The sequence below is a fragment of the Prionailurus viverrinus genome, chromosome D1, assembly GCF_022837055.1.
Source record: "Prionailurus viverrinus isolate Anna chromosome D1, UM_Priviv_1.0, whole genome shotgun sequence".
Lineage (NCBI taxonomy): Eukaryota > Metazoa > Chordata > Mammalia > Carnivora > Felidae > Prionailurus > Prionailurus viverrinus.
In genome coordinates, this window is record NC_062570.1 from 99,976,899 (window position 1) to 100,000,639 (window position 23,741).

Here is a 23,741-nt window from a genome sequence, read left to right on the forward strand (position 1 = left end):
CTTGATTTTGGTTCAGGTCATGATCCCAGGGCCATGAGACTGAGCCCTGCGTTGAGCTCTGTGCTGGGTGTGGAGCCTGTTTAAGATTCTCTCTCTCCCTCTTCATATGCCTCTCTCTCTCTCTCTCTCTCTCTCTCTCTCTCTCTCTCTCTCAAAAACTCCCCCAAATAGTAAAAACTTCATCAAAAAACTGCTAGAACTAATAAATAAATTCAGTAAATATACAGAATACAAAATCACTACAATCGATACAAAAACATGTTGCATGTTTATACACTAGTAATGAACTATCAGAAAGAAATTAAGAAAACAATCCCATTTACAACTGTATCAAAAAGAATAAAATACCTAGGAATAAATTTAACTAAGGAGGTGAAAGACCTGTATATTCAAAACTGTAAGACATTAATGAAAGAAATAGAAGACACAAATACATTAGAAGATATTCATGCTCACGTATTTGAAGAATATTTTTAAATGTCCATACTACCCAAATCAATATACAGATTCAATGCAGTCACTATAAAAATTCTAATGGCATTTTTTCACAGAAATAGACCAAAGAATCCTAAAAGTTCTATGGAACCATAAAGACCCTGAGTAGCCAGAGCAATCTTGAGAGAAAAACAAAGCTAGATAGAGACTTCATGCTCCCTGATTTCAAACTATATTATAAAGCTACAGTAGTTAAAACAGTATGGTATTAGCATAAAATCAGACACATATATCAATGGAACAGAATAGACAGCCCAGAAGTAAATCCACATATACATGGTCCATTAATTGATGACAAAGGAGCCAAGAATATATGATGAGGAAGGACAGTGTCTTCAATAAAGGGTGTTGGGAAAACTGGACAGTCACATGCAAAAGAATGAAACTGGAACACTGTCTGACACCATACAAAAAATTAAACTCAAAATGGATTAAAGACTTGAATTTAAGACCTGAAACCATAAAACTCCTAGAAGAAAACATAGGCAGTAAGCTGCTGGGCACTGGTCTTGGTGATGATTTTTTTTAGGTAGGCTCCATGCCCAATGTGGGGTTGAACTCACAACCCTAAGATCAAGAGTCACATGCTCTACTGACTGAGCCAGCCAGGTGCCCCTTGGTGATGATTTTTTAAATCTGACACTAAAAGCAAAAGCAGCAAAAGCAAAAATAAACAAGTGGGACTGCATCAAATTAAAAAGTTTCTGTGCAGCAAAGGAAATCATTAACAAAATGAAAAGGCAACCCAGTGAATGGGAAAAAATATTTGCAAATAATATATCTGATAAGAGGCTACTATCCAAAATATATAAAGGATTCATACACCTTCATAGCAAACAAACAAGCATTCCAATTAAAAAATGGGCAGAGGATCTGAATAGACATTTTTCCAAAGAAGACATACAGATGGCCAACAGAGCCATGAAAAAATGCTCTACATCATAATCATTAGGGAAATGCAAATCAACACTACAATGAAAATCACCTCATACCAGTTAGGATAGCTATCATCAAAAAGACTAGAAATAACAAATGTTAGCGAGGATGTGGAGCAAAGGGAACCCTATTGTTGGCGGGGCATGTAAATTGGTACAGCCACTATGGAAAATAGTATGGAGGTTCCTCAAAAAAATTATAAAATAGGGGTGGCTCAGTCGGTTAAGCATCTGACTCTTGATTTTGGCTCAGGTCATGATCTCATGGTTCTTGAGTTTGAGCCCTGTGTAGGGCTCTGCACTGGCAATGCGGGACCTGCTTGGGATTCTCTCTCTCCCTCAGTCTCTGCCCCCTCCGCCCCGCCACTTGTTCTTCCTTGTGCTCTCTCTCGCTGTCTTAAAATTTTTTTTTTCAACGTTTATTTATTTTTGGGACAGAGAGAGACAGAGCATGAACGGGGGAGGGGCAGAGAGAGAGGGAGACACAGAATCAGAAACAGGCTCCAGGCTCTGAGCCATCAGCCCAGAGCCTGACGCGGGGCTCGAACTCCCGGGCTGCGAGATCGTGACCTGGCTGAAGTCGGACGCTTAACCGACTGCGCCACCCAGGCGCCCCTCTCTCGCTGTCTTAAAAAAAAAAAAAAAAAAAAAAAAAAAAAAAACTTAAAAAAAAATTGTAAAATAAAACTACTATATGATCCAGAAATTCTACTTCTGGGTATTTATCCAAAGAAAATGAAAATACTAACTCAAAAACATAAGGGCACCCCCACGTTCACTGCAGCATTATTTATAATAGCCAAGATATGGAAATAACCTAAGTGTTCATTGATGAATGAATGGACAAAGAAATTGTGGTACAAATACACAATGACATATTATTCATCCATAAAAAAGGAATGAAATCTTGTCATTTGCAACATGTACAGACCTTGAGGACATTGTGGTAAGTGAAATAAGTCAGACAAAGACAAATACTGTGTCATCTCTCTTACATATTGGATTTAAAAAACAAAACAAACAACAAAACCAAAGAAATAAGCTCATTGGTGGTTGCCAGAGGTAGACGGGAGAAATGGGTAACCAGTTTTTTTTTTTTTCAGTTTAAATAAATTTGAATGAAAAAAAAAAATGAGCTCAAGGTCATACAGCTAGTAAGTGGCAGATCTGGGCCTAGAACCTCATTGGAATCACTCCAAAATCTGTGCTTAAAACTTCTGTTCTTAGGGAACCTGGGTGGCTCAGTCAGTTAAGCATCTGACTTTGGCTCAGGTCATGATCTCAGGGTTCATGATTTCAAGCCCCAAACTGGGCTCTGGGTTGACAGCACAGAACCTCCTTCAGATCCTCTGTTTTCCTCTCTCTCTCTGCCCTTCCTCAACTCACATGCGTGCTCTCTCAAAAATAAACATGAAAAAAAAAACCCCTACAGTTCTTTACTGGTTCTAATATTATCTCCTGACTAAATATAAAAAAATAAAGACAAAATAAATAATAAAGATGCAACTCATTAAAAAACAATGCTTGGGCCACTTGGGTGGCTCAGTCAGTTGAGTGTCTGACTTCAGCTCAGGGCCATGATTTCACGGTTCGTGAGTTTGAGCCCCGCGTCGGGCTCTTGCTGACAGCTTGGAGCCTGGAGCCTGCTTCAGATTCTGTGTCTCCCTTTCTCTGTACCCCTCCCCTACTTGTGCTCTGTCTCTCTTTCAAAAATAAAATAAAACATTAAAAAATTTTTAAAAAAACAATGCTAATTTCTTATCTTTAAAGAGATGGGAAATGATGAGGGTGTCAATTTGGTTTAAACAATAAGGTGCTTGTTATCAAATTTCCTTGAAATTAAAAAGAATTGCCTTTTAAAATATCTAGTGCTGGGGTGCAACTCTTGATTTTGGGATTCTGGATTCAAGCTCCACGTTGGGCATAGTACTTAAAAAAATAAATAAAAATCTAGTGCTTTTGTGGATTACCACTGCAATAACGTGGTTATTTAATTCCAGTTTCCCACCTTTTCCCCCTCTTGGAACTGCATCCAAAATCCTCACAGGAATTTTCTTTGCTTATTTTATACAGAGAAAAGCAAAATCCTATTGTTCAGCCACATCAACTAAGACTTTTATCTAAAAATTGATCTTAGGACTTCTCAGCTATTATACGAACTCAAAATTCACCCTCCATTTCCAAACACCTTAAGAGCAGAATTCTGTGCCCAGTTAAGACACTGAGAAGTTCCCTCTATTTTCAGCTTTATCTCCTGTCTTTCATGCTCAATGCTCCATGGTTGCTCAAACATGCCATGCTCTTCTTCTATGTCCTCTAACTAGAATATTTTCTTTGACCTTCTCAGGAGGATTACTTGTAACTTATCATCCTTCAGATCTCAGTATATGTGTCATCTCCTCTGGGAAACCCTCCCTAATCTTCCAGGCTGGTGTTAAGCGTTCCCATAGGGACTAAACTCTAAGCAATTGCCTGGTTGTATCTTCAACAACCCCACCAGTATGTGAACTCTCGGTGTCTCCATTTGTTTATCATTATATCTGTAACACCAAGCACTGCACTTAGCAGATGGCAGATGCTTATTAAATATATATTGAATGAATATTATAAGAGGGAAGTGTGAGAATAAGAAACATCCAGTTGTTTATCTAGCAGTCTAAAGCAGAGACATAATGTTTGATAGACGTAGGCATCCCAGCCATTAGAAAAGTCTCCACTTCAATGCAACCCACTTCTGAAACCCTCACATAATGAATGCTGAAGATTGTATTTGCACCAAGAGCTCAAACGTATGACCAGCAATCTCACAAAACTAGTCTCCACCATTTCCACAAAAACACTCCAATAAACTCAAGATACAATTAAAAACAGTCAAAACTGGGACACCTGTGTGGCTTAATGGTCACACATCTGACTTTTGGCTCAGGTCACGATCTCGGGGTTCATGAATTTGATTCCCACATCAGGTGAGCTCTAGTCCCACTTCGTGTGAGCACAAGCCCTGCTTCAGGCGAGCATGAGCCCTGCTTCTCTTCTCTCTCTCCCTCTCTTTCTCTGCTCCTCCTGGGATTCTCTGTCTCTCTGCCCCTCTCTCACTTGCACCCTACCTCTCTTTCTCTCTAAAAAAAACCAAAACAGCCAAAACTGGGGCGCTTGTGTGGCTCCGTCAGCTAAGTGTCTGTCTGACTCTTGATCTCAACTCAGGTCTTGATCTTCAGGATCGTGAGTTCAAACCCCGCACTGGGCTGCACACTGGGTTTAAGCTTACTTAAAAAAAAACCAACAAAAAAAAATCTAACAACAACAACAACAACAACAACAACACAACAGTAAAAACTATGTTCTGGTATGTATAGTGTTCATCAGCTATACCAAGGCTAGTAAAAATACAACTCCTATGGCACAAAAACAGACACTCAGATCAATGGAACGGAATAGAGAACCCAGAAATGGACCCACAAACGTATGGCCAACTAATCTTTGACAAAGCAGGAAAGAATATCTGATGGAATAAAGACAGTCTCTTCAGCAAGTGGTGCTGGGAAAACTGGACAGTGACATGCAGAAGAATGAACCTGGACCACTTTCTTACACCACACACAAAAATAAACTCAAAATGGATGAAAGACCTCAATGTAAGACAGGAAGCCATCAAAATCCTTGAGGAGAAAGCAGGCAAAAACCTCTTTGACCTCAGCTGCAGCAACTTCTTACTCAACATGTCTCCAGAGGCAAGGGAAACAAAAGCAAAAATGAACTATTGGGACCTCATCAAAATAAAAAAGCTTCTGCACAGTGAAAGAAACAATCAGCAAAAATAAAAGGCAACCGATGGAATGGGAGAAGATATTTGCAAACGACCTATCAGATAAAGGGTTAGTATCCAAAATCTATAAAGAACTTATCAAACTTTGATAACTTTGTTATCAAACAAAGAATCCAGTGAAGAAATGGACAAAACACATGAATAGACACTTCTCCAAAGAAGACATCCAGATAGCCAACTGACACAAGACAAAATGCTCAACATCATTCATCATCAGGGAAATACAAATCAAACCACAATGAGATATCACCTCACACCTGTCAGAAGGCTAACATGAACAACTCAGGCAACAACAGATGTTGGCGAGGGTACGGAGAAAGAGGATCTCTTTTGCATTGCTGGTGGGAATGCAAGCTGGTGGAGCCACTCTGGAAAACAGTATGGAGGTTCCTCAAAAAATTAAAAATAGAACTACCCTACGACCCAGCAATTGCACTACTAGGTATTTATCCAAGGGATACAGGTACGCTGTTTCAAAGGGGCACATGCACCCCCATGTTTATAGCAGCACTATCAACAATAGCCAAAGTATGGAAAGAGCCCAAATGTCCATCAATGGACGAATGGATAAAGAAGATGTGGTATATATATACAATGGAATATTCCTCGGCAATCAAAAAGAATGAAATCTTGCCATTTGCAACTATGAGGATGGAACTGGAGGGTATTATGCTAAGTGAAATTAGTCAGAGAAAGACAAATATCATTATGACTTCACTCATATGAGGACTTTAAGAGACAAAACAGATGAACATAAGGGAAGGGAAACAAAAATAATACAACAACAGGGAGGGGCACAAAAACCTAAGAGACTCTTAAATATGAAGAACAAACAGAAGGTCACTGGAGGGATTCTGGGAGGAGGGATGGGCTAAATGGGTAAGGGGCACTAAGGAATCTACTCCTGAAATCATTGTTGTACTATATGCTAACTAACTTGGATGTAAATTAAAAAAAATAAAATAAAATGAAATAAAATAAACAAATGAAAAGATCATAATAGAAAATATCTAAAGATGACATATAAAACATTTAATAAATAAATTCTAATAGTTAAAAAAAGTAAAAAAAAAAAATAAATGTTACATCATGTGATTTTGAGTCAAAAAAAAAATACAATTCCTAAAACTCAATCATATTAATACTGAGGCAGATGTAAGTACTGATATATTTCGGCCTCTAGAAAGGTATCCCTCCATTCCAATAAACCCTGAAGCATTTGAGCTTACACATTAGTGTAACTTTTACTTTTACCAGTGTATATCAGTTTCCCAGGGCTTAATCATTTCAGGATGAGCTAACAGATGTTGAATCTGTCCTGCCTTGTACTTCAGTATGCTGGACTTAATAGGTTCTCATAATAATGTCTGTCAGGACAGCACCACGACACAGAAGTCACATTACCAATATGATGAAGGTTTTCCTTGATGACCTCACATTCTATTGGCCACCTCGGAGCCTGCAGAGGCCCGCTGCTAGAGAAGAAGGTAAAGAGATCTCGGGGTTCTCGAAGACATGGGTTGACTTCACCAAATTCATCATGAAGAAGCTGCCTGCTCTTAAGAAGTGGTGAACTAAGCATAAGAGAATCTGCAGAGAGAAAGGGAATGAGTGAACAGCTTTCCTTTTCTCCTTGGGGACTTTACAGCTCAACTGTGACAACCAAGTAACTTGAAGCACTGTATCAAAATATGAGCACAGGTGCACAATCCTAAGACAGGTGTCTCCTTCAAGAAGGAGATTTAGTCCAAGACGACAGCATTGACATTATGCAAAGTTAAAATTCTACATTATTAAAATTCTACACAGTCTATTAAATATTTAAATGTAAAGGTTTAGAGTAAGTTAGAAGAAACATTTTTGTTTTTTAAATCAAATTATGTCATATTATTTTCGCTTAGAGAGAGGCAAAAGAGGAAACTGCATTTCATCCGTTAGCGTTTTAGAGAAAAGCACGTAAGACTTTATTAACAACACTAATAACTATTAACTAATTTGTAGAAATAATCTACAAATTAACTTTCAAATTCAAAATAGAATGGTTGGGAGGACACAGAAACTAACGAAGAGGAGCGAGCAGGGGCAGGAGAGAAAGATGAGCTCTTGGGAAAAAGAATGAGAAAGAAAGGAGGAAAAGAGGCTCCCAGGACGGAGAAAAAGAAGAGAAATGAGAGGAAGAAGGCAAAGAAAGGCGCAAGGAGAGGGGGAAGGAAAGGCCAAAAGCTCCTGGGTGTGGTGAGAGCCAGATCTGGAGGGGAGAGCAGGGAGTGAAGACGTATTTCTGTAAAGCAGCAGCATGAGTTTTCGGGTCTGGAAGGACATGGAATACCTCTGCTCACAGCTTCTATCTGTCTATGCACAGGTGAAGATGTACAGGTGGGCCCTAGAAAGAGGAAGAAGGAGGCATGGTTTGTCCTAGGGATCTGTGACTTTCTTTTTTCTTCCCTCTTTCCCTATCCCTTTCCATCCTCCACCCCCATTTAGGGCCCCAGTTTTCCTTCCTTTTTTCTTTTCTTTCTCTAAAATTTTTTCTTTTTAATTTCAGGGCCCTGTTTTTTCTGTCTCTTAATTTTTTCCCTAGTTTAATGAGGGGAGGGGGGATCATAAACATTTGAAAAGATGGTAAAGCTGCTCAGCGTTACATCAAGAAATGTAAACCACTATGACAAGGAAATACTACTTTTTTAACCTAACAGACACAAAAAGCATTTATGTGTTTTCACATTCATTCTGGCACAGGTGTTAAGTAAACAGGTACTTTCAGAACCTGCTGGCAAGTGGGCAAATCAGTACAAACTTTCTGGAAAGCAGTTTGGAAGTTTATCTAGTAACATTTAAAATACAGAACCATTGATCCAGCAATCCCACTGCTAAGAATTTACTTTACAGATTTTCTCACAAAAATTCATCAAGATACACATACAGGGACGCCTGGGTGGCTCAGTCGGTTAAATGCCCGACTTTTGGTTTGGCTCAGGTCATGAACTCATGCCTCGTAGGTTCAAGCCCCATGTCGGGCTCCATGCTGATGGTGCGGAGCCTGCTTGGGATTCTCTCTCTTTCCTTCTCTCTCTGCCCCTCCCCTGCTCACTCTCTCTCTCAAAATAAATAAATAAACTTAAAAAGAAAAAAAAACTACACATACTAAGACGCTTACTGAAGCAATGTTCAAATAACAAAAATGTGGAAACAACGAAAACATCAAAAGGGAAGTTAAAATAATTATGACATATTAATCAGGTGGAATACTGTAGGTGCCCTTAAAAAAGATGAGGTAGGGATGCCTGAGTGGCTCAGTCGGTTAAGCGTCCAACTTTGGCTCAAGTTGTGGTTTGTGAGTTCAAACCCCATGTCAGGCTCTGTGCTGACAGCTCAGAGCCTGGAGCCTGCTTGGAATTCTGTGTTTCCCTCTCTCTCTGCCCCTCTTTCACTCATGCTCTCTTTCTGTCTCTCAAAAAATGAATAAACGTTAAAAAAAAAAAAAGATGAGGTAAAAAATTGTGTGTGTGCTCATTTGAAAAAGCTCTGTAAGGTGTATTATTAAACGGAAAAAAAATATCAAAGTTATAGTATTATAGTATTGTGTATAGTATCCCCTGTGAGTAATTAAAAAGACAAGAATACACAGATACATGAAAATATATGAAAAGAATTAAGACAATATGGCTTTATCAGGAGTAGGGCACGGAGGGCTTTTAGCTTTCCTTTTTTTCTGCCATTTGAATTTGCAACTTTACACATATATTCCTTTTCTTTTGTTTTATTCATTTACTTTCTTTAATGCTTATTTATTTTTGAGAGAGAGAGAGTGAGAGAGAGACAGACAGAGAATGAGTGAGGGAGGGGCAGAGAGAGAGACACAGAATCCAAAGCAGGCTCCAGGCTCTAAGCTGTCAGCATAGAGCCCGATGTAGGGCACCAATTCACGAGCCATGAGATCATGACCTGAGCCAAAGTTGGACCACTTAACTGTAACTGACTGAGCCACCTAGGTGCCCTTCTTTATTATTTTTTCTTCTTTTTTTAAATAAGCAGATTGTATTGTAACCCATCCCTTTTTCTCTTTGTTCTTTTCTGGTTAAAAAACCAACAGCATAAAAATACTTTGCTACAAAGATGATGCAAAAAGATCTTTACTTCAACGATCAAAACAGGAAAAAAAGTCTGGAGTCTGGTTGCTCTAAAGATCATTTTTCCTTAATACCACTGAAATTCTCAATTTACTATAAGGATCATGCATTTACAGCTGCATTGTCCTGTGAGGACTACCCCTTACTGTGAACAAAGTGGACAGAAGCAGTAAGGCTGAGATGAACTTATCGTAGGAGGAGACTTCTATAAGTCCACCCACAGGTTCCGGTGCACATCCTATTATCAATTACACTCTAAACCTCATTCACATTGTTGCCTCTACCAGCTGATTTTGCATTCATGTTTTTTATTCTATTGAGCCCGGCAATCATTGCTTATGAATGTTATCTTGAGTGTCAGTTAAATGGGGCAGGAGGAAACTGAAGGGTGTGGGGCAATCAGCTGGCTCCTAAGCCATCCCACCCAGATGAGTCTCCTTCGCTCAACCCCTGCCTTTCTACTCCCTGTCAGGAGCCCTGGGACACAGAATGGAAGAGCCTTCAGGGCACTGGGATGTGCGCAGACATAGATCTGAAAATAGAATTGCTGCGTCAAGGGTCATGCACTGTACTAAATTTCCCAGGTAGTGTCAAATTGCCTTCCTAAAATAGTCTACCTGTTCACATCCCTGACAGCAGTGGAGGAGTGTTCCCCCATACCCTGACCTATTATACTAGGTGTCATTAAAAAAAGCTTTTTTTCCCCAAATCCCATAATTAAAAAAACGGTACCTTGACATTTTGATTTGTATCTTTAATTGGACATGAAATCGAGCATCTTTCCATAAGCCTGTCGACTGTATTTTTTAGGAAAGGCTTGCTCATGTCTTTTTCTGCTTCGGTTGTCTTTGCCCATTTTCCTATCTGGTCATCTTTTACATATTGATTTGTAAGAGCCTGTTATGTTAAGGACTGTAATCCTTTGACATATTTGTCGCAAACTTTTTCTTTTTCAGTTTGTTATTTTGCTTTCTTCACAGTATTTTATGGCTTTTGAGTCGTGTCATTCACAGGTTTTAACTAGAAAAAGGGCACAATCAGACTTGCATATAAAAAAGAATAATGCTGTGTGGAAAACAGACTGAAAGGGGTTAGCATGAAACAAGAGAAGAATTCAGGAGACCAAGTACTGGGGCTGTTTCAATAATGAGAAATGACGGCAGCTTGAACTGGGATCAGGGGAGGATATGGGGAAAAGAAAAGTGAATTGACTTTTGGTTGCATATGTATTGAGGGAGAAATTCAACTGCATACCTGCCCTTAGATTCCAGAAGGAACCTATAAAATCCTTGTGAAAACTTATTTTTTGCTTAAGCTAGCTGAAATTGGTTTCCACCATTCTTTTTTTTTTTTTAATTTTTCTAATGTTTATTTTTGAAAGAGAGAGAGAGAGACCGACTATGAGTGGGAGAGGGGCAGAGAGAGAGACAGAAAATCTGAAGCAGGCTCCAGGCTCTGAGCTGTCAGCACAGAGCCTGACATGGGGCTTGAACCCGTGAACTGTGAGATCATGACCTGAAATAAAGTTGGAAGGTTCAACTGGCTGATCCACCCAAGAGTCCCCTGGTTTCCACCACTATTATGCAAACTGCCTTAACAAATACATCCATCAAATCTGTGTAAAAATCAATGTGCTCCTCTTGACCAAAGAGTCTTAACAAATTTTCCAACAATTTGAAGAAAAAGATAATCCAGAAGGTATAGTATTTTAATTTAAAACCTATACTCCAAAGTGGATCTAGATAGAACATTTTTGAGTGATGTCAGGAAACGGTGGCCGAGGCTGCTTCTCTGGCTTCTTTCGAGTTAGGCCATGTTCTCCTCAATACCTGAAGGAGTTGCTCAAGGCAACTGAATTCTGGGGTTCACAGACACTGATTATTACTCACACAGAAGCTTCTCCTTTTGCAGAGGGTCTGGTATCATACCCTGTCTTTCTCCAAAAGAGCCGCTCAACAGGTATCGAGGATTATTCTTCCAAACATGCTGGTGTGTAGCTGAGGTTGGTAAACTACCTCTGTGACCTATGAATAGACAATTAAACAAAGGTGCTGGAAGGCTAGTTCATCACCTGTAACATCTAGGTTAATACCAAAACCACGACCACTACCAAACCTGCCACTACTTCTGTCACCACCCATCACCCACGGCAGGCTTTTACAATGAACATGTCCTATTTTCCAAAAAGCTTTCATATTCCAACTTACGTGAGCTAAGCATCATTTTCTCCATTTTACAGTGAGGAGAGACTTGAGAAGCAGCATGGTACAGTGGAAAGAGAAAGGTGCCCAAAACTGCTTTGTCTTGAGGGCTCTTGAATCTGGCTAACTGGAAATCCAGTTTTCAACAAATTACCACTTTATTATTATTTTTTAAATGTTTATTCATTTTTGAGAGAGAGAGAGTGTGCGCAGGGGAGGGGCAGAAAGAGAGGGAGACACAAAAGAGAGGGACAGGCTCCAGGCTTCGAGCTGTCAGCAAAGAGCCCGATGTGGGGCTCAAACCCACGAACTGTGAGATCATAACCTGAGCCGAAGTCGGACACTTAACCAACTGAGCCACCCAGGTGCCCCACAAATTATCACTTTAAAAATGAAACAGTTAATAAGAAAGTTTAACAACGTTGATAGAAATAAAATCAATATTGAAACTTAATTTTATTTCTAGATACTAGGAACAAAGAGAATCAAAATTTAAAAAGATACCATTTATGGTAGCCTAACGATACAAAGTCCCATGACGAATTTACAAATCTTTATTGGGAGACATTAAACAACACCTATGTAGACGAAAAAACAGAGTATATTCATAGATTGCTGAACCAGTATTAGAAAATTCTCACTTCTTCTGAAATTTGATCTACAGATTCAATACAATGGAAAAGGCAAGAACAGCCAAGAGACTTGTGGACAAGATGGAGGACATGTCTTTCCAGATTATCAAGACTATTTAAATGCCATATGGTATAATTAAGAAAGGGTGGTGGTATTGGCCCAAGGATAGACAGACTCTTGTATACACACTCAAAAGAGGTGACACACAGCAGCACAGCAATGGAGAAAGGAAGTACTTTTCACTTCCCTTCACCTTTCCCTTATAGTGCTAGAAAAATTCGCCATTAGTTCATCCAAGTGCAACTCTTCCAGTTAATCAAACCATTTACTCCATGAAGGCAGAAAAGGTGATGCTAGGTAAGAATGAGATATTACCTTTAAAGTAGCCATAGTATTGAAGATGATGGTACATAAAGTCTTCATAGGGATCAGGAAGAGTCTGTGAAAGGAAAAGTCATCTCAATCACGAAAGTCCTTTCAAGTAATATTGAACTCTTAACAAAAGGCACACAAGAAGTGTTTGTTGCAAAGGACAGTATACCCAAGGATTCTGTAAACAAACCGAGTGAAAGACATTCATGCAAATTATTCTATCTTGGGGATCAAGATCTCCTGCTGGAAAAAGGTGCCACCAGAATATACCTTCTGATATAGAAGTACTGGATTTCTGTGGAGTTCCTGGAGAGGGGAGTGTACCAACCTCCTGCTTTACCTCTGTTTCCAGTGCTGGGAACATGTTACTTCTGCATTCTATGCTGAAGACAAGTCAGGGACACCGGCATCCAGCCACAACCCCCGCCCGATTTCCAAAAGGGCAGCTGATTACACAGAAGCTAAAACACCAGAACAGGACAACTGAAAAAAACTGCCGATATTCTCCCCCACCCTCCTCCACCTGCGCGGCTCTCACGCGAATTTTAGGAAACCCTGCCGCATCGCTCCCTCTTCCCTGCCAACCCAGCTTCTCACACATACAAGCACCTGGCTACTGGTTCCCACTCTGAGGCTCGGAGGCACACCTGAGGAACTAGGGAGCGCGGTTTGTCTTCCAGCCTCTGCCTCCGGAGGCGCCTGGACCCTTGCTGGTCCCATGCTTCCCTCTCCGAGGAGGGAGATGCCCACCACCAGGACGCAACAGGAAAGTGAAAGAATTGCGAATGGGGGGTGGGGGGTAGAGGGATGCGACGGAGTCGCCTCGGGGTAGAAAAGAAAGGTCAGGGGCCCGCAGTGTGGGCCCGCGAAAACGGGACCCAGGGGTTCAGGGCTTTCTGGTGCTGGAGAAGGAAGTGAGGGGCAGTTTCCCGAAGAATAGGGGCGGGGGCGTGGAGATTTCCTAGAAAGGCAGGGGAAGGGTGCGATCGCCTCCGCTCCCCGGCCCGTCCCGGGCAAAGGAGCCTAAGCCAGGCGGGAGGCCACCTCACTGCAGGGACAGCGGCCGAAACGCTCAGCGCCCAGAGAACACGCTTGTAGCACTCGCCCGCCGCGGCTTTCTGCTGCTAGGGCCCCGGTAGCCTAGCAACGACGGAGCGGAAGTGGGAGAGCAGGGTGGCCGGACGCTTCCGGGGAGCGAGGCCCCGCCTCCAAGGTATGAAGGAGGAACCTAGAAAAGGTGGAAGACTGGCCAGCCTCCAGCTCTTCACACTGATTCCTCCTTTCAGTTGCAGCCCCGCTTCTGGGGAACCAAAAGTAGACCGGTGAATACAGTATCAGTTAGCAGGCCTCAAAAGTAATTCCAGACTTCTTTGCCATTCCTTAGGTTTAGGTAACTGGTACGTGTTGCTCAGATGGAGCGGATTCCCCTTTTCTTTGACCTTATAGTCTCACCAGCCCATAGCTAGAATTGAAAAATTACAAAACTGAAACCACACATTTTGACCATGGAATTATCTGACTTTAGAAAGTGCTCCATTCTGTTAAGATAATGACAAGCGTACTGGTGCTCTGCAACAACTCCTACACGTCTAGAGAACTGCTAGGGAGTTAAAAGCTTTGCTAGTTGGTAGCTTTTCTAGAAATTTGCTCTAGTAAAATTATAAGAAAAAGTTTATATACAAAATGTCACCCCAACACTTGCATTAATCGTAAATAAAATAAAACACACTGATATACAGGACACCCAGTAGGCAAAACTCCTATGCATATAAAGGTACTGGAATAAAAATCAAACTATTAACTGTTGTCTTTGGTTAATTTTATATGAATATAACCAAAGTAGAGGTTACTTTTATAGTCAGAGGGAATAAAGCAATCTTAAAACGTTAACCACATCACATCATTTCCAGGATTTTAGGTCAAACGTTAGCTAATATTATAGTATACAAGCTCCAAAATTTAAGTCACAGAGTACCTTCTGGTGCTAGAAGCCTGTTTTCTCACCGTCCCCACAGCTCTCCCACCCACAAATGACTCAAGATCCTGCTGCTCTTTTTCCCGAGAGCTTTTCTCTTCAGTGTTTACACATGCGTTATGCTGTATTTGATAAAAGACAAGTATGACTGGACTTAAAGTCTTGATTGTACAATCATGATATAACAGGCTTGGAAGAGCAAGGATAACCAATCAGAAGTATAAAAAAAGCTTTATTAGTGCATATATACAAATTTACAAGGTCAGAAACTGGAGAAATACAAACAGCTTTAAAACACAATTTGCCTTTTCTTCAGTTTAAAGTGACTTTTACCTGATTGTGATACAATAGAAAGTACAGAACAGTAAACTGCTTTTTAAATACTGGAATTTTATGGAGAGTACATTCACATAAAAGGGAGGTGAATTTTGGAACAAGGTTAAGACAATGGAGACACATTAATACATACAGTGGCTCTTGTTACATTTACTGCCACACATGTGAGGGGGGGAAAATCCTCAAAATTAAAGATATGAACACCTGCTGCTGCCTGTATTGAGATTTAAATATGCCACTAGTGTGTGAAATGACTGAGCTATCAGTTCTAGAATCTGTGAGAATCCTCTAAAGAGTGTGGCCATCTGTCAGCACAAGGTAAACACCTCAATATACCTCAGCACTTCAGGGGTGGCAGGCTAGAAGAAGACGTCAGAGATTCCGATAATCCCAGTTAAGCAAAACAGAATACAGAGCTGCCTTCTTAATTGCACTTGTTCTGGAGTAGAAGTTAATGAGAGAGAGCCACACTAAGAACTAAATGAGCCTCTACTAGACAGGAAAATCCTTCACTTTTTGTCAGTGAGTCCTCCACTGAGGTATTATATTCATGAACCACATGTTCCCAATCAGAGGTTAATGTACCTAATACGCTGAGTTTGCCAGTGTGAAAATAAAGGCAGCCATGTCAAAGCATTCAGTCAACCTCACCTCACCCTTCAGCAAAACAGAAAAATTACATTTCACAAATGTGAAAACTTTGTATGTCTATGCTTTTGCCCAGGAAATTTATATGCTCTCCCTCATAACATTTAGTTTACTGACGACAATAAAACTGGTTAAGACTCTGAAATGAATGCACAAAAAAACAAACAAACAAAAAAACCTATAAAAAAAGCACCCCCACCCCACCCCAAACTATGTGTTTGGAGCCATTTTCCTTCTCTTCAGTCTTGCTCGCCAATCCTCAGGAAGCGCTTCAAAATTAGCGTTTCTCTCTGCCATGCCACTGTGAAAACAACATACAGATTATTCACTGGAAAGAAAAAATATGAAACTGTTTATTTCCTAACAAAAGCCACTGCCTAACACTGAAAATCTGACCCATCACAACTACGTTCATTACAATGCTTCAAAAGTTTCTCAGGAGTGCCTGGGTGGCTCAGTCAGTTAAGCATCCAACTCTGGATTATGGCTCAGGTCAGGAGGTCAAGAACTGAGATCGAGCCTCTGCACGAGCCTCTGCACTGACGTCTCCAGAGTCTCCTTCCTCCTCTTTCTCTGCCCCTCCCCCACTCACACTCATTCTCTCTCTCAAAAATAAAGTTTTAAAGAAAAGTTTCTCAGCTAAGTACCAGCATATTCTTCATCAAATTTCTTAATTCTGATGGGTCAACCAAAGATATACTCTCTCTACAGTTTTAGGGATACGTGAGTGCATGCTTAGTTCTATCTATCTCCAGTAACCATTAAAGTCACATTGAAGGAATACAACAATTCTTGTGAAAGTTTTCTTAGCCCCAAGGAGTTACAATTCTTTAGGAAAGATATATTTTAACCTTCAACTTACTATCAAAGACCTTTGGATATGTTTTTGAAATTCTCTTTTGAACAGTTCTAACTATTTGTAAGCACTGCTATCTCATAGCTTATTCAATCTTCAAAATACGTTAAACTCAGACACTATAATTACTAGAACGGGTGCAATGGATCCATTTTATAAATCTTCATAAATCTAAAATAATCTAAATACAGTATCTTTTGTGATTCCCCACCTATCATTTTGAAATAGTTTCCTATTTCATCATTGTAGGAATTAATCATTACTCAATTCCCAGCAATACCAAAAAGACTAAAATAATAAGAAAACCAAGTAACAGAATCACCTACAAGGATGAGGCAAAAGCCCAAATTGTCAGTAACAGCATCCCCAGCTTTCTTATTGTGTTGCCCCCAAAAAGCATGTAACCTTTCAAGGAAGTAAAAGAGTCTGGAGGCAACATCTTCATTCATAGTACGCCCCCCCATACTATTACTATTTTGTAAGTAAGCTCTATGCCCCAAGTGAGGCTTGAATTCGCGACCCCGAGATCAAGAGTTGCATGCTCTTGAGCCAGCCAGGTGCCCCTGCTTTGCTTTGCAAGTATTAAACAAACCAAAAGATAAAAGCAAACAGACAGTGGCACTGTACATTCTAATAATTATGATGGTAAAACTTATTGGTTAAGTAACATTTCAGACTATGGGTACGAAGAGGACCACATCCTAGATGAATTTTCTCAAATTTGAGATCCATGTGTGAACAGTGTATCTCTAACAAAAAAAGAAGTATAATTTTCTCATTAAAAAGGAACACCACCACCCAATTATTTTGTAACAAGAATCAGGACTGGGGTGCCTGGATGGCTCAGTCAGTTAAGCACCTGACTTCAGCTCAGGTCATGATCTCAGGATTTGTGAGTTCAAGTCCCACATCAGGGTGTGGGCTGACAGCTCAGAGCCTGGAGCCTGCTTCGGATTATGTGTCTCCCTCCCTCTCTGTTCCTCCCCTGCTCATGCTCTCTCTCAAAAATAAATATTAACAAAAAACAAACAAACAAAAAGAACCAGGACTATGTCATTTCCCTAAAATGACAATGACAGGAATCCTTCAGGTTTTATGATGCTGTATGCTAAAATTCATTTCAGAGGGTTTATAAGTAGACAAATTTTCGCTGAAAGCAGGTAGGAACAAAAAACCTCTTACAGTGACCATTCTAATTGGTGTTTATATATCTAAAACTAAAAATGCCTTCAATTAGGAAACAAAAGATGGCTATCCTCTTCCAAATGGTTTCGTTAAGTATTACATTTATGAATGTTGCAAATGTTAAGAACCAGAAGCAATGATAAGCTAGAACCTATCAAAGATGAATCTGAAATATGGCAGCACTATTTATGAGATGAGTATCTTCCAGGTTATGTTGTAACAACTAAACAATTAGTTGCATCCAAAGAATGTTACTCATTTTAGCCTGGACACCTTTAAAACCAAGAAAATAAAGAAAACATTTTGAGTTAGCTATGCTTAAATTCTTAGAAAAATCTCTAATGAAGTTTTCTCCCCTTCCCTTTTTAAATCTTTTTTTAAGTAAGCTATGCACTCAAAGCGGGGCTTGAACAGGGGCGCCTGTGTGGCTCAGTCGGTTAAGCGTCCGACTTGGGCTCAGGTCATGACCTCACGGTTCAAGATTTCAAGCCCCACATCAGGCTCTTGTGCTGACAGCTCGGAGCCTGGAGACTGCTGTGGATTCTGTGTCTCCCTCTCTCTCTGCCCCTCCCCAACTCCCATTCTGTCTGTCTAAAAAATAAATAAAATATTAAACAAATAATAATAAAAGCGGGGCTTGAACACAATCCCAAGATTAAGAGTTGCATTCTCTACTGACTAGCCAGCCAGGCACACCCCTCCCCCTCCCTTTAACTTCTGTAAATTATTTGCAAAATAATTTTTTAAATATTTATTTTGAGAAAGGGCATGCATGCAAGTAAGAGAGGGGGGAGAGAGCAGAGAGAGAAAGAGAGAATCCCAAGTAGACCCTATCAGTACAGAGCCCAACACGGGGCTCTATCCCAAGGAACATGAAATCATGACCTTAGCTGAAATCAAGAATCAAGATGCCTAACCGTCTGGGCCACCAGGTGCCCCTGTAAAATAATTTCAAAAAAAATTTATGAAAGGGTCTATTGGATCTACATGGTAAGTGGGACAGGTATTTTTCCTGGTATGCTAAGACAGGTATGTTAAAGACAGTCTTTTTGCTTAAGAGAAACAATCAGTAGGATAAAGTATTAAAACTGTTATCTTTGGGGCGCCTGGGTGGCGCAGTCGGTTGGGCGTCGGACTTCAGCCAGGTCACGATCTCCCGGTCCGGGAGTTCGAGCCCCGCGTCAGGCTCTGGGCTGATGGCTCAGAGCCTGGAGCCAGTTTCCGATTCTGTGTCTCCCTCTCTCTCTGCCCCTCCCCCGTTCATGCTCTGTCTCTCTCTGTCCCAAAAATAAATAAACGTTGAGAAAAAACAAAACAAAACAAAACAAAAAAAACTGTTATCTTTGGGATGCCTGGATAGCTCAGTCGGTTAAGTGCCCGGCTTCAGCTCATGTCATGATCTCACAGTTTATGGGTTTGAGCCCTGGGTGTGGCTCTGTGCTGACAGCTTAGAGGCTGGAACCTGCTTTGGATTCTGTGTCTCCCTCACTCTTGGCCCCTCCCCCACTCATATGGTCTTTCTCTCTCAAAAATAAACATTAAAAAAAATTTTAAACTCTTGATATCTATAATTTTGAAAAAGGGTAGATCATAATTCTCACAGGGAAATAATCATTATGAATTATAAACTTTTAGATAAAGGTTTGTAAAATATATCAAAAATTAAGGATTGTGATTTAAAGAATATGACTGCTGCTTTAAAACCATCACCATAACCCACTCATCTGGGGGCTTTTGTTTACCTGACCAGCTGCTGTTGTTTCCACTCTTCGATTCGCTTCTGTGCAGTTGATTCCCGGTCCTCTTCACTGGAACTAGAGTTCTCCTCTTCATCTAACTCACGCTGGATACTCTGCCACTTCTTTACCAAAGACGGCATTTTGGTTTTACTCTTCTTTGCCTAGAACAAAGGGTAAAGGTCAGAAGGAAGAAAATACATAAAATATGGAAGTAAGATCCACACAAGATCAAGGTTCTTCTTACATATAAGGAATAAGTAAACTTTAAAATCAAAAGGACAAAAAAAAAAAATCAAAAGGACAGAAACACAAAATATAAATACTATTATAAATTCTTGCTCGAAATTTCTACCAACTATAAATCTAATTAATGCTTGGTCAAAATTCTAAAAACTGGAAAAAAAAACAAACCCATAAATGTGTTTTTATAAAATTAGGTCAGAAAAATTTCCTTCAGCCTCATTATTCTATGGAATTCAAAACTGTTGCCCTTATCTCAGAATTACAGTGTTTCCTCTTGCAAATTTTAACTAAATGCAGTGTTCACATTAAGTAAAATAGAGCTGAGAAACAAATGACCAGCTTTCCTGGAAACAGCAACAAAGTCAATTAACAACAAATATTTACAAAGCAAGATGTATCAAAATATTAATGGTAAGAATGGTTCTAAGAGGAGATATAATAAAATTTTTTTGGCTCATCTTCATTTTCTAATTTTTTTCTATAGTAAGTATTTACTTTCAGAGTAAAAAAAAATCTTGTGAAAGTAGCAAAAGTAGGCCTACATATATCCAACACGGTTTGCTCTATCACTATCATCAGGCTTCTGATCAATGGCACCCTAGCAAAGAGGCCTTCCCCGACCAACCTAACTGGAAACAGCACCACCTCCCAAAGACCACTTTCTGTCCTGACACTGCTTGTTTTTTCTCACTGCATTTTAAAGCACCAAACATGTATGCATTTGCTTATCTGTCTCCCCAACCCCATTCCCCCACTTCTTTGGTTTGTATTCTTTTGTATTCCCCCACAAACATTTGATTCACTTCTGCATCCCCAGCTTCTGGGGAGAATGCCTGACAAATAGTATGCCTTAAAAATATACTTGTTGAGGGGCACCTGCATCTGGGTGGCTCGCTCAGTTAAGCATCCGGCTTTGGCTCAGTTCATAATCTCACAGTTCATGAGTTAGAGCCCCCACATCAGGCTCTGCGCTAACAGCTCGGAGTCTGGAGCCTGCTTCGGATTCTCCATCTATCTCTCTCTGCCCTTCCCCTACTCATTCTTGCACACTCCCTTCTCAAAAATAAATAAGTAAATAAACATTAAAAATAAAAACAAAAAAAACTGATGTTAAAAAAATAAATAACACCAAAAACCAAATTTGTTGAATCTGTGATTAGTTATGTGAAATTCAAAGGCTCCTGTATCAGACATGGGGGGAAACATGTTTTTTATCCCTATATTTTGAAGAGCTATGTACTTGAAGACCTGACCAGGTTACACTAGAAACACAACAAGCAGTTGAGTGGTAGGTGTGATTAACTGCTGCTGGGCTCATCTTGGACCAGGTATGGGGGCCCACCCTGTTTTTCCTGCCTGTACTTGAGAGATATTTCTTAATTCCCCAAAATCTGAGAAAGTAAGTTTTAGATTTTCAGTCTTTCTTCTATTACTTTGCTCTCTGCTCAATACCATATTTTGACTATAACGGACAGTTCTTAACGTTCTGGAGAACTGAGTGCTCCATCTGTTGTGTTTACACCCTTAGCCCCACACACACCCACACTCCAGGCTGTCATTTCACCTGTGGTTCAGCCTCACACACTGCATACATACCCTGCCAACAAGCTCCAAAACAGCCCACCTGGGGTTAGCACGGAACCATACATGTAAAAAGTAACATGAACTAATAACGGTCGTAAGTGGACAGAGGGCTCGGTGAGGTATGACCTCTCACTGAACACTGTCAAACATGACTAAAATCCAAAGCTCTAGGTAGAGTCACTGTTGTTTCCTTTTGACTTCTATGGGTTTTGTGAAAAAATCTTTTATCACATTTGATTCCTGTCATGGGAAAATAAGTTGTTTTAGAAGTTATTTATTGCCAATCACATCCAAAACCATGGATAAAGAATTATACTGGCTGTTTTTTTCTTTTTAAAGTTCATTTATTTTGAGAGAGATAAAGTGCAAGTTAGACAGGGGCAGAAAGAGGGGGAGAGAATTCCAAGCAGGCTCCGCACTATCAGCAAGAGCCCAACACGGGGCTTGAACACAAGAACCATGAAATGATGACTGGAGCCAAACCTGGACACTTAACCAACTGAGCCACCCAGAGGCCCCTGCAATGGCTGTTCCAGCACATTTTTACAGGGGAACAGGCAGTCAGATGAATAAAGATCCAATGGCTAGGACTTGTTTTCTAGCCTTTTTTTTTTTTTAAGGGCACTTGGTATTTTTAATTTTTTTTTAACGTTTATTTTTGAGAGACAGAGCGTGAACAGGGGAGGTACAGAGAGAGGGGGACACAAAATCTGAACCAAGCTCCAGGCTCTAAGCTGTCAGCACAGAGCCCGATGCAGGGCTCGAACCCACAAACCTTGAGATCATGACCTGAGTAGAAGTTTGGTGCTTAACCGACTAAGCCACCCAGGCGCCCCTAGGACACTTGATATTTTTAATAAATATTTTATTTTATTCTTGAGAGAACACATGCAGGGGAGGAGCAGAGAGAAAGGGGGACAGAGGATCTGAAGCAGGTTCTGCTGTGGAGCTTGAACTCATGAACTGTGAGATCATGACGTGAACCGAAACCAAGAGTCAGACACTTAACCAACTAAGCCATCCAGGTGACCCTAGCTTATTTTCTAGTAAGCTGCACACAAAATTCTTCAGCAACAAGATTGAAAACATGCATTTCAAATATTCTTGAACATCCAAGGAAATAAGTATGTTATTTTATATTCTTTTAAAATGGCCTGTAGCAAGAAAGATAAGATTATCGTTGTTTTAATATGAAGTACATAAAAATGACATATTAACAAATTACAATTCTGGATTTCCTAAAGTATTATTTACAAAACCATTAAAGCATGACTGGCTAAGAAATTACTTACTGCATGAAATCTTTGGAGAATTGGAGAAAGAGTGTCAAGGAAGGCTTCATACAAGAAATGATTCCCCAGCACTGGTTGTTCTAACATTTAATTGTGTAAAGAACAAAAAGTAGTGGGACTGGTAGACAAAGCAAAGATATGGAGGTGGTAAACAGTATGCTGGCTCAGGAGAACCATACATGCTATAGTATAGACCTTGACACTATATTAAAGACAGTGTTCTAATTGTTATCACTGACTTCCATAATATTTACTTCGTTTCCGGATAATTTCTGAAACCATAATACTAACTTGGACGAGAGGTTTCAAGTGGAATCACATGGCCTATTCTGTGTGAACACATATCTCATTCAGTAAGGTTCCTTTAACCATGGTAAGGCAAATGAATTTGCCCTGCTGATCCCTGGAGAAATGATTCTGGTTCAGGCAGATAAAGTGCCAACACAGAGAAAAAGCTGATGAGAAACTTTGGGTAATCAGGGCATTCAAAAGTGGCCACTGAATGTGACGTGACATCAGTAAAATGGAAGACCATGAAGCTCCAGGCCCTGTTTCCCCAAGGAAACATTATGAAAACAAATACAGACTAAAATCGCCTTATGGGAACTCTGGAAACAAGTTGAAGATCTGCAGCAAACAAGAGAACACTCAATCAAGAAGCCACACTTGAGACACCTGCCTAGCTCAGTAGGTAGAGCATAGGACTCTTGATCTCAGGGTTTTAAGTTTGAGACCCATGTTAAGTCTAGAGAATACATAAAAATAAAATCTAAAAAAAAAAAAAAAAGTCACACTCAAAACGGTAGGAGATTTTGTGACATGTTTGCTTGCCTTTGCACCACCCTCTCCTGTGTGGTTGGGATGAAACAGCCCAATTCTCAGTTCCCTACCTGAGGAGGAAAGGAGAAGAGTAAAATATTCTCTCTTCTGTCTGTGGCTGCCTGAAGGACTGGTTTCGGTACATTGACTAACTTGGAGCTCAAGTGGTAATTGCAGCATATTTTGAATCTCAGGTTGGAAGCCCTGAAAGGCAGCGGCAGGTACTGCAGCACTGTGAAAACCACAGGGAAACTGCAGTCTTGTGGATACCTATGAGCAGAGATTATGGGCAGAGGAATACTAAACAACATATAAAGCTCCTAGGAAAAAAGAAGGTGTAAGACAGGAAGATGAAAATTAGGGGCATCTGGGTGGCTCAGTTGATTGAGCACCCGGCTCTTGGTTTCAACTCAGGTCATGATCTCATGATTTGCAGGTTCGAACTTCACGTCCAGCTCTGTGCTAACAGCAA

The 23,741-nt window shown here is 40.3% G+C and overlaps 2 protein-coding genes across 9 annotated transcripts in view; both read right to left on the minus strand.

Annotated features, from left to right (window-relative positions):
• The window catches only part of AGBL2 (AGBL carboxypeptidase 2), a 46,291-nt gene extending 32,564 nt beyond the window's left edge, over positions 1–13,727 (minus strand). For 4 of the 7 annotated variants that reach the window (XR_007145019.1, XM_047824127.1, XM_047824123.1 and 1 more), the window contains exons 1-6: positions 13,240–13,727; positions 12,921–13,053; positions 12,596–12,659; positions 11,276–11,410; positions 7,586–7,639; positions 6,661–6,846 (exon numbers count right to left, since the gene is read on the minus strand). Coding sequence is in view for 6 of the 7 variants with exons in the window: in XM_047824127.1 (XP_047680083.1) it covers positions 6,661–6,846; positions 7,586–7,639; positions 11,276–11,410; positions 12,596–12,659; positions 12,921–12,956 (475 nt within the window). In the remaining variant the exon portion in view is untranslated. Of the gene's footprint in view, positions 1–6,660; positions 6,847–7,585; positions 7,640–11,275; positions 11,411–12,595; positions 12,660–12,920; positions 13,054–13,201 lie in introns of all 7 variants that reach the window. The other 3 variants (XM_047824125.1, XM_047824124.1, XM_047824126.1) reach the window with 3 other exon arrangements.
• Positions 13,728–14,779: 1,052 nt separating this feature from the next.
• Positions 14,780–23,741, minus strand: part of FNBP4 (formin binding protein 4) — a 44,704-nt gene continuing 35,742 nt past the window's right edge. For both annotated transcript variants that reach the window (XM_047877616.1, XM_047877614.1), the window contains exons 16-17: positions 19,335–19,492; positions 14,780–15,852 (exon numbers count right to left, since the gene is read on the minus strand). In XM_047877616.1, coding sequence (XP_047733572.1) covers positions 15,762–15,852; positions 19,335–19,492 — 249 coding nt within the window. In that variant the 3' untranslated portion in view covers positions 14,780–15,761. The remainder of the gene's footprint in view (positions 15,853–19,334; positions 19,493–23,741) is intronic.